At 33.6% G+C, this 18,265-nt stretch overlaps 1 protein-coding gene across 3 annotated transcripts in view; it reads right to left on the bottom strand.

Annotated features, from left to right (window-relative positions):
* The window catches only part of ANKRD12 (ankyrin repeat domain 12), a 93,456-nt gene that overhangs the window by 34,366 nt on the left and 40,825 nt on the right, over positions 1-18,265 (bottom strand). For 2 of the 3 annotated variants that reach the window (XM_020878036.2, XM_020878037.2), the window contains exons 3-7: positions 17,525-17,672; positions 10,312-10,380; positions 6,290-6,436; positions 2,758-2,958; positions 1,525-1,667 (exon numbers count right to left, since the gene is read on the bottom strand). In XM_020878036.2, coding sequence (XP_020733695.2) covers positions 1,525-1,667; positions 2,758-2,958; positions 6,290-6,436; positions 10,312-10,380; positions 17,525-17,672 — 708 coding nt within the window. The remainder of the gene's footprint in view (positions 1-1,524; positions 1,668-2,757; positions 2,959-6,289; positions 6,437-10,311; positions 10,381-17,524; positions 17,673-18,265) is intronic. The other variant, XM_020878039.2, reaches the window with a different exon arrangement.

Genomic DNA, 18,265 nt, shown 5'->3' on the forward strand with positions numbered 1-18,265 from the left:
TCCGGGAGAAGCTAAGGGTACTGGAATGTAGTGGGTCATACAGTATCCACAAGAGACACGAAAGGATGTTCATTTACTGTGATGATTAAAGTGATTAATACATATGAATCATTTACAACACTTATCTCCAAGTGAAAACACACAAATATTGCTGTGAGAAGTTAATGCAATGTAGTTCACAAATTCACAACCACTCCAGCCAGAGACTGGAAATCTCACAGAGACTGAGAATCCCACATGAAATTCACAGCAAAGAGAAATCCTTGGACAGCATCTGTGCCACAGATCTAGGGCAGCTAGTCTCACCTGAAGCAGGATACGAGACATTTTGTATACAAAGATACTCTCAAAAACAATGAACTGATGGATGTGTCTGACCTTATTCAGGGCATTTTAGAGTTATGAAAGAGAGTAAGGAAATACAAAATATATATTTACACAGAGAACTAAATAAGAAAAATTAGAACAAGGCTGAGTAGTAACCAAGGTAATAAATAAAAATCCAAGGCAAAATAAAATTAGAGTACACTCTGTGAGTCTCAGAAAAGCAATATATATTAAAATCCTTTGCAGGGGTCAGTAACTAGAGACTAAAAATTTAATAAAGCAAAATAGCTTACACCTTGTTAGAAATGAAGAGAAGAAACACAACAGCTGCTTTTGGCTAATGGTACTGGGAAATGTGGAGGGATGCAAGGGAGAATTCAGGTATTCTTCTGAGCTAAACAATACTTTTCAACTTTCTAAACTATGCACAAGTATTCGTCAATAAAAGTCAAAATTAAGTAAAAAACAGAAACTACTTCTTTGATGAACCGAATCCTTTGCTTTAGAACCACTGCTAACAGTGCCCTAGGTTGATCTGCTTTGGCTATAAGCAGGTTACAGTAATGGAACTAAGCATTAAACACGCTTAAAACATAAGCTTCATTACAACAAAGATGGGGTAGGCTTTGATGTCAATATGCCAGAGACTGAAAATGCAAATGGAATTTAAAACCCAGCATGGGTCATAATATTGCATCAAAACAAATCAAACATGGTATTTAAAGATGTCATTAAATTTTCAAGCATATATAATCGTGTTTGATTAAATCATGTCTTATATACATAAGCATCTGAATATCTTAAATAATGTCAGCTAAAATTCAAGAACAGATGTTATGTACAAAGGAATCATTAAATATTAATATCTTAAAAAAGGTATGACTGTAAAATTTTTATAAGTAAAATATGTTTTAATCACTACATCTAATTATCCGACAGTAGAATGGCCCTTCAAATAAAAATTTTGCCAAGTTGCTTAATTATCAAATTAAACAGATTTTATGCAAAGATAATGCTAAACCCATAATAGGAATTAGCAATCAGAAGGTAGAAAAAGGGAAAACAAAACACAAATGAGCTGGTCAGGCAATGAATGAAATATGACACCAGATTGTACAACTAAGAAGTGAGTTAAATTACTCTGGGTTAAATTTATCTTTTGAAGATGTGTATTACTGCTCCTCCTGTCATACTCACATCTCTGTGCCCACTACTAGCGGAATCATGGAGTGGAGTGTCATCATCTAATCCTTGTGTGTTAACATCTGCTCCAGCTGCTATCAGTATCTTAGCAACATCATAATATCCCACGTTGCAAGCTTCATGCAGTGGTGTCCAACCTAAAGTTACAATATTAATTGAACATATGGTTCACTTCTACTAATTCAACACATATGCTTTTACTATAACCATGTGTGATACAGTAGTTCTAAATGTATACAATACAGAAGGAAAAAGGAATGATGAACAAGCTACTGAAAATAAGTACCTAAGAAAACCACTAATTTTACAGAACGTTCATCCACAGTAGTATTATTTCCCATGAAAGTGAAGTCGTTCAGTCGTGTCCGACTCTTTGCAACCTCGTGGACTGTAGCCTATCCGGCTCCTCCATCCGTGGGGTTCTGCAGGCAAGAATACTGGAGTGGGCTGCCATTTCCTTCTCCAGGGGAGCTTCCCGACCCAGGGATGGAACCAAGGTCTCCCACACTGCAGGCAGATGCTTTACCTTCTGAGCCACCAGGGAAGCCCCATTATTTCCCACGGGGCTAGATTATTTGACCGAAGTATTAAACTAACATTTAAGCTTACCTAATGAATATAAACTTGCTATAATTTATAAAAATCAACTGAATTATAAAATAAAAAGCAGAAAAGGGCAAAATAAGCTTGTTAGGGTCTTGCAATAATACAAGATATTAAATAGAGTTCCCTGTATACAGCAGATTCTTATCTATTAATGTTTTATATACAGTAGTGTGTACATGTTAATCCCAAACTCTTACTAATTTATCTCTTTCCCCTACCCAGGGCTCTCTCATATACATTTTTTTTTTCCTTTCTTCCATATACTCTTGATGGGAGTGTAAATGGATCAAAGGTCTTTTTTTTGGAGGTTTATATGCCTGATTATCAAAAAATTGGATAAAATGTTTATCCTAAATTAGAGAAAAAATTATATGGTAATATGCCAGATAAAACAGAAGCTTAATATTTAAGAATTTGAGTGACTACTGACATGGAATTGTCAGTAACCCTGAGATCAGGGTTTCATGTACAAACTCCAAAATAGTTTTACATTAAAGTATACTTTTAGAACGTTTTTATTTTAGAAAGAGAAACAAAGAATGTTGATTAAATTGAAACCAGAGTCTGTTTAGGGGATAATCTCAAAATTTTAGTTCCTATGTCTTTAATTACAAGTCTTACCTGCAAAATCTTTCACATTCACATTTGCTCCTAAACTTATTAGTTCTTTGACTTGTTTTACATCTCCCCGAATAGCTGCCATGTGTAAAGGAGTTTCACCACGTTCATTTCTTTTATTAACTTTGTCTTTTTGTCGAGATGAGGAACTGGGAGTTTTCTTTTGGGCTGGTGTTGTTTGCGATGGATGATTTGGTGTGGAATCTGTAAGAAAGAGAAAAGTTTAAAGTTCTAGACTAAATATTTTGTATATTCATGTAAAGGTTTTTACAGGTAATGTGCTAATTTCTTGGATTGAGGGAGTACGTTCTCACCCAAACAATCTGACACTTGACTTGGATAATCTGATAACGACCCAGAGTAGATCTTCCTTTAGGGTTATCAAATACTGCATGTGCCAACTAAGAAAAAAATGTTTCATTCTGTCAATTCTACTCTGAAAGTACTTGCTCAGTGAATAACTTGATAAACTGCAAAAAAAAACATTTTTCATGGCATGTTATGATGTTATGTCAAGACCTAGATGAAAAGACATTGAAGGCTAGAGTTTACACCTCTTATTCAAAGTACTGGACATAAAGTATGTATTCCAACATTAGGTACAAATTAAAGTCATACATGATTTTAGTATGAAATAAAGCTTATGATCCATAAGAAACAAGGACAATCTAGAAAAAGGCCTTTAAAAATGGGCCGATAAAGGAGGGGGAAAAAAGTGCTTTGCTTTGATTTCTATCTTTTGGTATTTGTTCCAGTTTCTCGCTTAAAAACAAGAAAGTTAACTGCATGACAAAGTCCTCTCCTCCCCATTTCAGAACTAAGAAAAAAACAAAAAATAGTTTCTTAATCAATTAAGGATTTGATACGTATGTACAGTGTTAATAATTCTGAAAATTTACAACTATTTAAAAGAAACAACAGCTCTAAGGGAAAAAAAAAAGTCTACAGAAAATAATTTTCTGGCATCATATAATGACTTCCTTGCAAACTGCCACAATGGGAGTGCTAAAGTATTACCCCTCTTTTCTCAGTAAGAAAAAGGTTTAAAGTTTACCTTTTGAATTTTAAAGTACACCGAGTTAGTAACAGTTTCTTATCTATAATGTACACTCCAGAAGTACATGAATCTTGTCTAACTCATTACTGTATCTCGACTGCTTAGAAGACTTCCTGTTACACAGTGTACTTACACAACACTTGTTGAGTGAATACATGGTTATTACAATATTTTTAATCAAATAATTTATTTAGGAAATTAGTCATTGAACTTCAAAACAAAAAGGCAGTTTTAAATTCAAACAACTTGCAAGGAATTAACTCATAGAAAATTTTCTCAGCCATACCAAAATGATATAACACAGACAAAATACCAGTAGCACTACCCATAATGGCAAACAGAATAAACATGGAAAATGAGTTATGTAATGGATAAGACTATGAACCTTAACAACCGTATCTATCAGCTGGCAAACAGGCTGACACTTCAAAAGCTTTCCCCTCTATACATGTATTAATAAGAAGGACTGATATACCTTAAAAAAAAAAGAACAAACTGCAGAACAGTATTACAGTATTAATCTTATTTATATTTAAAAACAAACAGCAACAAAAGATACATTTACATGTTTATATCTAAAAAAACTTTGAGAAGAAATTATGAATAGTGCTTGCAGCTCAAAGGGAGAGGTTATTGGAAATGAGGAAAGATTTTTAGCTTCTTGCCTTATTGCATTAATTCTTTAATTTACTCCAAGGATAGAGGTTCACAGTATTAAATAACACTTTTAAGAAACAAAAGTTTTCTCATCTAGCTATTAAATCTGAGTCAGAGTCAACACTTTACAGAAACATTTGAAGTCTAACACTGTGAATAACTTTGATTTGGCCCGTCTCCCCAAGTTGTGGGTGGAAAGGCAGAAGAATAACCAAAACAACATGCCCCACTTTAAGGAGAAAGCCCTAACACGCTCTTGTTAGTGAAAGATACAGATACACTTACGTGTTAATGGAAACTATGATCTATAGAAACTCTAAGAATTTTACCAAGTTGTCCCATTTTTTAATAACAAAGAGCCAACAGTGGAAAAGTTCACTAGAAAAATTGTGTTCTTGTCAATGCATTTCAACAGGGTCTGTCATGTTACCCCAAGTGTTATACAAAGATGCTCTGAAGAAAAGAATTTTTCTTCCAAATTTTGGGAACTTTTCTTTTCAAAAGAAAAAGATTTCTCCAAAGAAATTTACTTTCTTCTTGCATTGGTCAATGAGAACTTTATACAACTTAAAACTCTTGTTTTTAGCTACCAGAATGTATAACTAAGTCCACTGCTCAATGTAGTAACTATCCCAGCCCAGCTGTCTGGACCTTATCTACCTTTTAAACTCTTTTAATAAATGAGCAAGTTGGTTGGTTGTTCCTTCTTTGTCTTCATCCTGCTGGTAAGCCATCTTTAATCATTTCTGGAGGGCAATACTATTGATACTTGAATAAACACAAACACACACAAGAAGCACAACATCTTAAACGGAAATGTGAAATGAAACATGAAATAAATTTACATAATACACTGCAGATATTTTTTCTTTTGAAATAAATTTTGTTGCTGTTGTTGTCCAGCCATTAAGTTGTGTCCGACTCTGCAACCCTGTGAAGTGCAGCCTGCGAGGCTCCTCTCTACCCATGGGATTTCCCAGGTAAGAAAAACAAGTGGGGAGCCATCCTGTTCTTCAGGGGATCTTCCAGGACCAGGGATCAAACCCATGTCTCCTGCACTGCAGGCAGATTCTCTACTGCTGAGCCACCACAGAGGCCCAAAATAAATTGCAGCAGATCTTAAACAATAAAACATGAATTACACTCTTGCTTCTAAAAGCACGTGATAAGATTACCAGCTTACAATAGAATGCTAACTATAAAAGTAAAGTATAACTATAAAAGTAAACTATAAACCTAGAAGCAGTTTTACAGAAACTGAAGTGAAAATTTCTGCAGTAAGGTAAAAGCACACACAGTTCTGCAACAGATTTCTCATGTGGACCGATCCAATTTTAAATAACAGCTGACCATTTAACAACTCAGGGATCAGGGGTACCCACCCTCCTCACATTTGAAAATCCGTGTGCAACTTACAGTTGGCCCTCCAAATCCAGAATTCTGTATCTGCAAATTCAATCAACCATGGATTGTGCAGCAGTATTTACTACTGAAAAAAATCCGTGTGTATGTGGACCCACTCAGTTCAAACCTGTGCTGTTCAAAGGTCAACTGTACTCATTTTAGTAGACAAACATTTGCAGAACATTTGCTAAGAGCCAAGATCCCTGCTCCTGTGTAACTTTTAACTTTTCATCTAGTAGATGAGACAGACAATAAACAATTGTCACACAAACACATGTTAAGATTACAAACTTACAAGAATCTGATTAAGTCCAAGAAAGGACAAACATTTAAAGTAGTTAAAAATAACTGTCAAGACAAAACTACAATGTGAAGAAAACCACGAACACATAGGAACTCAATGATGGTGAGTGTTACCTGGACTGTTGTCCCTTGCTGTCATCTGCATAAGAAGTGCCATCTGCTTTCGCTCTGAAAGTGGGTAACCAAAAAGAATGCTAACTGGAGTGGACTTCTTATTTCCAGCTTCCTTTTTTGTTTTCTTCTTTTCTGGACCTTCTTTCTCTGGAATTATTAATAAATATGTAAGAATCTGAAACAAATTTAAGCACTCAAAAGTAAAGCATAAGGAGACTTTTTAAAAATAGATGATACATGTTTATGAGAAACAAGAGTAACAGAGAAACTTGCAATAGGCAGACAAAAGAGCACTAGGATTTTATTATATAAGCAATTTTCTCCCTGAATGCTTTGAAAAGAACATCTTAATTGTATAATTTTCAGAAAATTACTTAACATTTGGAAATTTAGTCCTAGTAAGATCTGTATTTTAATGATCATTTCTATTAAAGAACACTTCAAACATTCCTTAGTTTTACATCTCTGAAACTCCTTCATTCACTCTAATCTTATTCAATTATTCCTAAGCCTATATAGCAATGTTCCTTCATATTACCTCCCTAATTCCACTAATAATTTGTACATCTTCTAAGGAGCTGTTTAAGACAAAACACATCACACAGAGTAATTACTGAAAAATAACACCAAATCACTCTATTGAAGTTACAGGATAGTTGAACATGGAAGACTATTAATCAAAGCTGAAACTGAGCAAAATTAAAGATTCTATATGTGTGTGGGAAGGGGCTGGGGGAATTAATAGAGATCCTGCAAAAATTCAAAAATGTCTAAAAAATTTTCAAAGAGATTTGATTCATCATAAAGCCAGTTCTCAGATTTAGCTATTTGGCAAATCTCTGGCCAATGGAGCCAACATTCCCCATTATAAGCCAGAAAATTCAGATGGAACTGAATTCCACAGGTCAAAGAAACATAGGTGCCTGTTACTCCTTCCTTAAGGACATTTCTGGGAATTAATTCAAGTGGCCGTGTGAGATAAGCTGCCTGTTAACTGTCTAGGCATCTGTTTCCTGGAAAATCCTGTACCAACATCTGGGATTTACTGATCTAGGTTTGCAGTATAGAGAGGAGCTACAAAACTATAAATAAATTAATAAAAATTGTAAACAAATGTAAAATAGCAAAATGAGTGCAAGAAGACAAGTAGTAGTCAATACTGTCATTTTTCTAAGGTAGATGTGGACAGCAGTTAGACTACTCTAGGAGATAAGTATTTATTGATCTAGTAACTTTCAAGAAATGAATAAAAGTTTGATACTATTTATATATTACTGTATTATTATTTAAGGCATAAAATCCTGTAGTGTGCCACTTAGTTAATCAGGACAAACTGGCATCCTAAAGGCCTGGAAAAATCAAAGGTTCTGCTTTACACTCTGCTGGCCACAAATCACCCAAAATTCAATAGCTCTGAAAATGTCCATTTTGTTGATATTTGCAGAATTTTACATAACAGAAATAAAAAATTCCAAGATTATTAAATTCAGCCTTTATTAATAGTGCTAATATACTATTTTCTAACTTTTCATTTTATTAACGATCTAATTAGTATAAAACCCATTTCAGCAGTGTTACACCTAACTTACTAAATTTACTATAAACCCCCAAATAGGTCTTTTGGAGAAACCTATTTTTTCCTGAAACACATTCTTTTTCCTAATAATGTTCTGTATGGTTTGGTTCTCAGATTTAATGAGGAACCACAAATGTTGTTTTAATAGTTGTTGATCTGAATACCAAATCTTTAAATATAATGAATGTACTTCTCACTTAGATTAAAACTCTTATAACAGTTTAAAGAAGGAAGTTGTTTTAAGAAAAAAAAGTACAGTTTAGTAATTAGAAGAAGCAAAATAAAAAATACATATCTATCCTTAAAACACTTAAAAATTTTTGGAAAAAAGTTTTTATTTTCTCATTTACAAACTCTTGATTTCTGGTATTAATCACATTTTAGTAACACAATGTTTTACGAAGAAAATGCTTGAGGACTTCCCTGGCAGTCCGGTAGTTAAGACTCTGCACTTTCAATGCAGGGGATGGAGGCTAGATACCTGTTAGGGCACTAGGATCCCATGTGCCATGAAGGAGTGGCCAAAAAATTTTTTAAAAGTAAATTCAGTAAGAATAACATCAAACAGCAAAAATCAATTATGTTCCTCTATACTTGCAATGACCTCCTAAAAAGAATATACTTTAAAGTGATACTCAGTTTATAGAAGAAAAACTTTAAATAATGAATTCATTATTAAAATTCCATGCTGCAAATGAACAAAGATATTATATTTTGGAAAAGAATAAACAAACTGGATATATTCCAAATTTTCAATCAAAAACTCATACTAGCATTTATATGAACACTATTTTTTCTCTGAGTTACCTTAGCCATCTGTCTTGAGTTCATGCTTTACATGAGACAGGAAAATAAGGTAGGTGAACAGTAGCTGGTGTAAGACAGATTAGAGATAACTTTATACCATTTTTAAAAATCATAAATCTTAGATTAGTATGTCCCAAAGTGTGCTTTTTCATGTTGAAACCATTCAACAAAACTTGTGAAAGCATGGATTCTTAACAATTGGACCACCAGGGAAGACCACCTTGAGAGATTTTTAAAGAAAAATCCAGGTGGTTCACTTAAGACTAAAGAAAAACAGATACAGCCTTTTCAACAATCCAGTATTCTTTACTTAAGGTTCAGAGGACCTTTAGAATTACAAAGATATCTCTCAGTCTTATAATTCTGAAAATTAGTACCTTCTTCCCTTGTCTTATCAGAATAAACAGAAAGCTCAACACTGTCACACCTCAATTAAGTATATTGAGAAGAGACAAAAATGTTTTTCTTGGGGAACTAGTTCATAAGCCTACCAATGTCTCAGAAATATGACACTTTCCCACAAAGCAGTCACAGTATAAGGAATGAAACCGTGGGAGCTACAATTCAAATACAGATGGTTCTGCAATATCTAGTTTCTGACAGGTGAGTGCTTATATCTTCTGATTTCCAGCCATGACCTTCAGATCACAGGCAATTTCATCACATACTGCTCTTTTAGGTGTGCCTTGGTACTCAGGGGCCCCATTTTAGGAAAGTACCACTAACTCCACAGTAAGTGTAGATCTGTTCAATTTAATGCTGACTGTAGACAAGCCATTGCCCAATTTTGATAACTAAGTATTACTGACTTATCAGGTCAATTAACAGTTTTCAGCGTGATTTTAAGAATAATTGCTTTGCTGTATACCAACTCCACAAATTTATAAAATGAATACAAAGTATATTGGAAACAGAAATTTTATTTTAGTTTTTACAGTTAAAGGCCATATGCTAAAAACTGGACACTGAGGGACTAAACAATATTTTACATTTAAAAAGTTCAGAGATAAGAATGTAAGATAATAAAAAAGTAGGAAAAAAAAGAATCAAAACACCTAGCTAATTTAGTTTTCACATACTAGGGGATACATTTACTCTTTGATAGCATTTCTCCAGGAAACTTGGTGTTTTAATCCATTTTTAAATTCAACAGGGGCAGCAGCAAAGTCAACAGACTAAAGAGGTCAACTGAAAATTTTTAAAATTTGTTTTAAAAAACACTGCATGCTTGAAGATAAGATGATACTGTCTATGAAAATCACTATGTGTGGTATAATGTGTGAAGGGTGTACAGCTAAGAGGTGGAGGACCAGGGCACCTTCCCACAGGGGTCGCTGCTCAGCACAGCTCCAAGGGTGTGCCTCTCATACTCTTCTACGTGAATGGACCCCCAGCTGTGCTGCATGCCTAAGTGGTTGTGTGCAGGATCCTGCTTGCAGCATCCACACAGAACACGTCTTGGACATGGTACATGGGAGCTCTTAAATGAGGCTGGAAAATTTTATGTCACTCATATAGTCACTTATTCAACCACAGACATCTATATGCTGGTTTGAAAATAAGTTATTTATAGTACAAGAATTAATTATAAATGTGACAGAAACCACTGGCTAACAGGAACCCCTGATAATCTAGTTACCTGAGCATGTCCTGTAAGAAGATATAAGTCTCTCCCCCCAATTCTCACTTGTATGTCCTGGGTCTGAATCTACAGAATGAGAAGAGACAGGAGAAGAGAAAAAAGCATACGAAGGGAAATGCAGAATTCAACAAACGAACATTTTTCAAAAGACCACAATGATGTACCACTGTTTTTCCAAAAGATTACTTTTAAGGTAAAGCCAAAAGTACATTTAAAACACAGGTTTGGCCAATACCTAAGATTTCAGTTTCTTTGGTCTTAATGTGAAGAAAGTCAACTATGTAGCTTGCAATAACAGTTATTACTGAGGCTGCTTACTAAAACATATCATCTTTCTTGAGAATACTTTTTCAATCTCTGAATACTGATAAAAGAGACAGTACTCTGTAACTGCTTTTCTGTTTAGAATTTGCCTTTAGAGAACTTGAATAAAGACTTGAATCATCCTTTTTGTTCTACGAATGCCAAAACTACTCAGAAGACAATAGAACATTTTGGACTACAGTATCATTCCAGACCAAATATTTCTATAAACTATAAACATTTCAAATACTATGAATTATTACACTGACCACCTCTTAAAAAGAAAGCAGGCTAAAGCAAAACAAAATTTATCAGCTAAGAAATGGAATGCTGCCTAACAACTCAATAAATTAGACAATCAAGAATATGCAGAACTGACTTTTGGACAGTATGGCCAGAGCAAATATTTTTAGTTACAAACAAGATGCTATTATAACTTAAAATAATATTATTCTAATCTTTACAATCTCAACTTATTGGCTTGTAGTTTTTTTTTTCCAGAATGATTACTATAGACATTATTCATGAATTCAGTTAGGTATAAGTAAAAAACAAAAATATTGGGGGAAAAAATTTAGAGAACAAGTAACTCCTAAACATAATATTTGCAAAAAAAGATAAGCCTAAAAGTTTAGTGATGAAAAAGCTCACTCAATTGAAAGGGAAATCAATAATAAAACAACATTTAGACCAATTCTACAGCCAATGGGTAAACAGATTGAATCACAAGCCTTTCAATAAACAATTAATGTTTGCTTTTTGTAATTGTTAACAAAACCATTAAGTTAACAACTAGAAGAATTCTATGAAGAATATTTGACATTTCAAGATAAACAAAAATTTAAAAAAGCCTCCACAGGTTGCAAAGCAAAGTGGCAACTAATTCATTGCACCAACAAACTGAATTAAATGGATAAGTGAAAGCAGATCATACTATTGTGATCAATTAAAGAATTGGGGTAAAATAAACTTGCTTTCAATTATATTCATTAATATAAGAAAGCAGTTTAATAGTTTATCCAAACCTTCCTCTGGAAGTAATTAATCTATCCTGACCCCACACACCCTTTGGCTTTTACTCAAGTAAGTATGTTCATATTTGGGGCATCTGTATATGTATTCTATAAAGATTTAATTAAGGAGCTAGAAAATTATCAGGGGGAAGGGACAAAAATAAATCTATAGTAGATAATCTCCATGAAAATCACCAAAAGAGGAGTATCCTTATTAATTTTATCTGTTAGTTTTAACACAGTTATCAGAAAAATAACATTTATTTTCTTTTTTAAAATGTTGCCCTCTTCAAAGTTGCTTGAGTCACTAAATAGGGTAGATCCTTCAATGGCATCAAAGCCTCAGGAAAGCAGGCCTTGATGGATGGCCGGCAGAGACTGAGTTCAGAGCATGTATGTGAACACACTCTACAACTGCGACCATGGCCTTGGGGAATGGAGCATACTGTGCCTCTCTGCATCTTCTCCTTCCACATTTATTCACATATTACTTACATATGCCACTAGAAAAAATGCAGCAAGCAAATAGATAATGCTTATTAAGAAGAAATCAACATTTTTTAAAAAGTAAAGAATTTTTTTTTAACTTAAACATGCAAACTAAAATGAAATACTACTGGTTTATCACTATAGATAATTAGATCTATCAAACCTAAAAAAAAAAACAAAAACAAAACAAGTGCTCTGATGTTGAGATTAAAGAACATAAATATACTGCTGGAAGATTTTGTAACAACATATAATTATTTTAGAGAAATGTCATAGAAACGCTGTATCCTTTTAACCCTATAACCCTACTCTTGGAATGAATAAGAAAGAAAAAATTCAGGGTATAACAAAAACACAATCTGGAAAGACACTCTTATGGCATTACTCATAACAAAATAACTCAAATGTAGGCTGGAGGCCAAGAAGAGACTCATTCATGTGTAGCCTCAAACAGTCAAGTTCAGTACTTTCATGTTAAAGAACTGTTATGGCATCCAATGAATGCCATTAGACTAGGAAAGACAATTAGTATGGTTTTATGGTGGATAGAGCAGGAATAAAGTTCACTCAGTAGAGACATTAGCAACTATTAAAGATAACAGCAGTTATCAGTTATTAATATTTTGCTGTTGTTTAGTTGCTAAGTCGTGTTCAACTCTTTGGTGACCCCACTGACCGCAGCCTGGCAGGATCTCTGTCCATGGGATTTCCTGGGCAAGAACACTGGAGTGGGTTGCTATTTCCTTCTCCAAGGGGTCTTCCCAACCCAAGAAGCAAACTCATGTCTCTTGCATTGGCAGGCAGATTTTCTAACAGTGAGCCACCAGGGAAGCCATATCAGTATTATAAGGTGCCTACTTTAAATAGTCATTATCCTCTTCCTATTAATAGGAATACTCCAACTTTGATCAGAGTGACAATATACCCAGCTCAAAAATATTCAACTTTTCAGACTTTCCTGCAACTAGCAGAGCTTAACCAGTTGAGGTGCAGGCAAAAGTCTCTAGGGAGGTTGTTTCAAGAGTAAAAAGCAACACTGGTTTTTCCTGCCCAGGAAGGATGTCCTGTGACTATAAGGCAAAATGCTGAAGGACAAAGCCTATATACAAGCTAAGGGTGGCAGAGCAGAAATATGAAAGGAACCTAGTCCTTGTCGGTATTACTGAACTGCTGCACTGCCTATGCCTGCTCTTACTGCAGTAGACGAAAAATCTCTAAGTCAGTTTTCTATTTTAACTAATATACTGCAAACTGCTTTTATATGTTATGTCACTCAGAGATCACAATTTCTGAAGTTGGTATTATATGTGCACTTTTACAGATGAGACAAACGGGATTTACAAGGAACTCAGCTAATCTGGCCACAGCAAGAACTCAACGTTGGTCTGTCGGACTCAATAGCCCCTGGTTAACAAACACTAGGCTCTGACCTCTCTGTTATAACTATAATAACTTATCTTGTCTGGATTCTAGGCTGGGAAAGACTGAAAGTAAAAGCTAAAAAATTGTGATAAAGCAAGCTGATGATGTAGCTGTAAAGAAACAATTTGTTTTCTAGATCAGAAGTAGTTACTTCCATAGGCTGTGAGTTACATATAGACAAGCCTCTTAACATTTTATGAACAAAATTTATAGAAATTCTCTAATAGGACAGGATAATGTGGGCTAGATACTGGAATGATATAAGTAATTATCCTGGAGATTTGTTGAAATGAAGACAATTATGATATAGCTATAAGAACTCATGGGCAACACTTCGAATTATGCTTTAATTTCCCCCAAAATATTATCTGTCTAGTTAAGCAACTACTTTTCTAGAAAGTGCTATCTTTTAAAAAATTAATAAACATGAAATAATTGAGAATTTAAAGAGTTTAAGACACACTAGGCTATCTCAAAATGAAGACTAGCAATGACTCATCTGGCAGATGGCATTATTGCTGATTATGAGAACCACTGAATCTTTCTTGGACAATATGAATGTCTTTAAAAAAAATAATGATGGTTGTTTTATAAAAATAATGTATGTCTGTCATGTTAAAAATTCAAGGCATATAAAAGAATACAAAGAAGAACGTAACAAGTCATCCCTAATCCTGGAAACAACATGCTAACATCTCCTGAGTGTCATGCAAGGTACCTTTCTAAATGCACGTAAAGACAGAGGGGTCAGGGGAGAGAGAGAGAGAAATCAATTTATGTAAGAGGAAGAAAATACCATACATATGTGCGATCTTTAAATAAAAATCTGTAAGATTAACTAGTTTAATCCAACATAAAAAGAAAAGGAACTAAAGGAATCACTTCTTCTCTACAAGAGATTCATATGCTAAAATATAAACACAGGCATATATATAAATATACAGATAAAAATTTAAATACGGAAAGATTAAAAGTTTTAAGCAATAATTTTGAAAAAAATTTCAGTTTTAGACAATTTCAGTTAATCCCTTGTCATGAGAGATGATGAGTTGAGTAGCACTCAGCTTTTTCTCCTTTTTCCCCATTCCCTATTCTTTTACTTTTCACTAACTCAGGGTTCATAATATTTACATTTTTATTCAGGACCCTTAATAACTCACTAGGTTTAGGTTTAGTTCTACAATGAAACAATCTTTGTATTTAAACAATTTTCTCTCTTTGTGTGTTAATATCTATGTGCATAAGCATATAGACAAATATAAAGAACATGACATAATGCAAACAGTACATATTATTTCATAATCTGTTTTTTTCTTTCATAACCTGTTTTTTTAATTTGTATACTATGAACATCTTTCCATACTGCTTATTCTTCTACAATATTATTTTTAAGGATAAAAGGTATTTCCTCAGTATTTACCATAATTAAACAAATCCTTTATTTCCTGACAGCCCTTTCCTGTTTTTTTCCTATTATAAAGTTGAGAGAAATACACTTGAAGATAGTTTTCATTCTCATCAATAATTATTATTGAATAAATGCCAAAAGAAAGAATAAGTCAAATGTTAACAAGTTTAGTTTTAACACAGGTTGTTACATCAAGGTAGTTCTATAACTTAAGTAATTATCAGTGACCAGTTTGTATGATTTAATGAAAGTGAAAGTTGCTCAGTTGTGTCTGACTCTTATGCAACCCCATGGACTATACAGTCCACGGAATTCTTCAGGCCAGAATACTGGAGTGGGTAGCCTTTCCCTTCTCCAGGGGATCTTTCCAATCCAAGGATCGAACCCAGGTCTCCTGCATTATAGGTGGATTCTTTACCAGCTGAGCCACCAAGGAAGCCCTTGTATGATTAACCAATGATAATTTTGTCAGTCATTATAAATTCTATTTCCTTGACTACTATTATTTCATATATTTCTTTGTCAACTGTAATTCTGGTGTTCTGAACTACTTGCTTGTATCTTTTGTCCATTCTGATTTCTGTGTTTTTTTTCTTCACATTAGAGAACTTTAATTAGATTAAGTGTTGTCATATATGTTGTATTTCTCCCTTCTATACTTTATTCTGTATAGTTTCAGCTAATGATCTAGAATATTAAAAAGATCAATGTCAGATATGAGTTTTGGTACTATAATTTATCATTCATATTTGAAACAGCCATTAATGGTACTCTGGACTCTTTTTTAAAATTATGAAAATAAGACAGCTTGATTGTAAATAAGACATTTTTCCTTGGGCCTGGGGAAATTCTTCTCAATGCTTTGGATGTGTGGTGTGTATGTGCATTCATGCAAAACTAAGGCGTTCATCTGTTACTAAAATTTATAAATTCAGACTACCAAAACTACAGACATATATTTAAATCCATCAAAATCTTATTTAATGTTAGCATGTGACCTTTTTAAAAAAAATGTTCATACTACGCAAGTCTGAGAGAGAGCTACAGTGCCCTATTAAATTCAAATAGTGGAAAGACTGTAGCAGAGAAAAGCATTAATCCCATCAATAATATATGAATTAGACTATGTTCATTCAGTGCCTAAAGCTCATGTCTTCCTAAATCTTTCTCCTTTATTTCACACTAAATGAAAGACAAATAACCCACCTGATCTAATAACAAGGGTTCTCCTGGGAAGTGTGTTATTTTGAAATCTTACATATTTTGAAAAACATGTTAACAACCTTTGAATTTTTCTAAGTCCCTTCTTCAAACTACTAACGAGAGAATACTGTCACTGCAAAACAACCTAGTTAATGTAAGTACTTTAAAAATGACTAGCAGAAGGACTTCCAAGGAGCAAGTCTGAGACAAATTAAAGCCTGTATATCTGAAGGCACATGAGCACTTTCTTCTCAGCTAAATGACTTCGTAACCTTGAAAACAATGCTGAAAAATAAGGAGGGCCAGGCTTAAAAAAAAACAAAACAAAAATCCGAACCTTTAGAAGGCAGTGTAACTTAAAATGAACAAAGCACATAATTTCTTAATTACTCAAAAAAAAAAAAAGAGCAAAACTTCTAATTCAAGCTAAGAGAAATAGCCAAATACACAAAAGGAAACCTAGCTACCACCAAAAGTGTACACTAAAATTAGGTTATTTTCTAAAGCTATATTAGCATAACGCATTTCAAAAGTCCTTAGGGTATTTTCAAAGATTCTGGAGTCAAGATTATTTCTATATTGATGACTAAGGTGGCTAGAAAGATAAAAGTAGGATATAATCTCTGTACATAAATTTAGAATGTTAATACTGATTTTTCTTCCTGAGAGTGAAACTAAAAACTAAAACATTCTTAAGAACAGTTCATTATTAATACTTCATTCAGGGGATAAAACGATTATGATAAACATACAACAAACATTCAAGTTTATATGAGTTTTAGGAAATTACTATCTCAGGGCTAAAATACAACCTAGTATTTATAGATAGTGGTCATAAGGTTCTAATCTATTATGAATAACTGGGATTGACTGATGTCAAGTATCATTCCTGATACAGTGCGAGTTTTGAGGGAAAAAGTACTATGAATTGGACTGAGGCAGCCTCAATATTTTTCTTCTTTTTTTGGAAGGGACATATTTCTGATTCATTTCTGAATCTAAAATGTCTAAGCTTTTTTTCCTTTGGTGGGTTCAATAATTTGTCCACAAAAACTGAACAACTCTTTCTCAAATCTAGCACATCAAAGATCCATGTAACTTAGAGTAAATTATCATCACTGAAATGCTCCCCAAGAAACCAAGTTCTTAAAATGGTAAGAGGTCTATAATGAATACTAAGACTAAGAAAAAAACTATTTTTATCTATGATAGAAATTATATTTGGGCAAGGAATATATGAATTTCTGCCCCAATGATAAACCTGAAATTCTGAAATACAAATATTTCTCTATAAAATGTAGTACAAAAGGAATGATAAAATCACAGTAAAAGAAGGAAAATGATTTTATTAGAAAACAACAAATTTTCCTACCTGTGTCTGAATCTCGTTCTTCATTTCTTGATGGGCTGATGGTAAAAGGAAGTTTACGTTTCATGGATGATTTCTCTTTCATCTCCTTGCCCACATCATTTCGATCAATTTTTGGAGTTTTGCTATAGGATGCAATCTTGTCTTTACTCTGTTAAAAAATTAAACATGAATAAAGTTATAATGATACTAGCTAAGCAGTACAATATTAAAAAATTCCTTATGAAGGAAACTTTCATACACAAAAGTTGAAAGGGTATTACAAACTACCATCATATTCAACGTCCTCAAGGCCCACTTTCAACAACATGTTTTCTAATTTGTTTCATATTCCCTTTCATTTAGTAATATAATTTAAAATAACAGTAAAACAAGATATCTTGACTATAATAGAACTCGATGTCTAAGATAGACATCATCCAATAAACAAATATATAAATCAGAAAAAGAATTCTAGATTGAATTGAGCAGAAAGATTACTGAAAAATAAAACTATCAAATTATTTCCCACGTGTAAAGGAAAATCCTCTTGAGCTGTCTTTTCACTTCTGCTAATGAAATGGACCTTCACAGGCATGCCTTTTGCTTACAATGCTGTTTTAAATGGTCAATTTTATTATTATTCTGGCATAGTGAGGCTAATAGGTCAGGAGACCACTGCCAGTTCAAAAAGAGTTTGTCACTCACAGCTCCCAAGAAAAGAGGGCATGTCACACATGCAACACAGTTTCTCCTGGGGAAGCA

Source organism: Odocoileus virginianus, chromosome 22 (genome assembly GCF_023699985.2).
Source record: "Odocoileus virginianus isolate 20LAN1187 ecotype Illinois chromosome 22, Ovbor_1.2, whole genome shotgun sequence".
In the NCBI taxonomy this organism is placed as follows: Eukaryota; Metazoa; Chordata; class Mammalia; order Artiodactyla; family Cervidae; genus Odocoileus; species Odocoileus virginianus.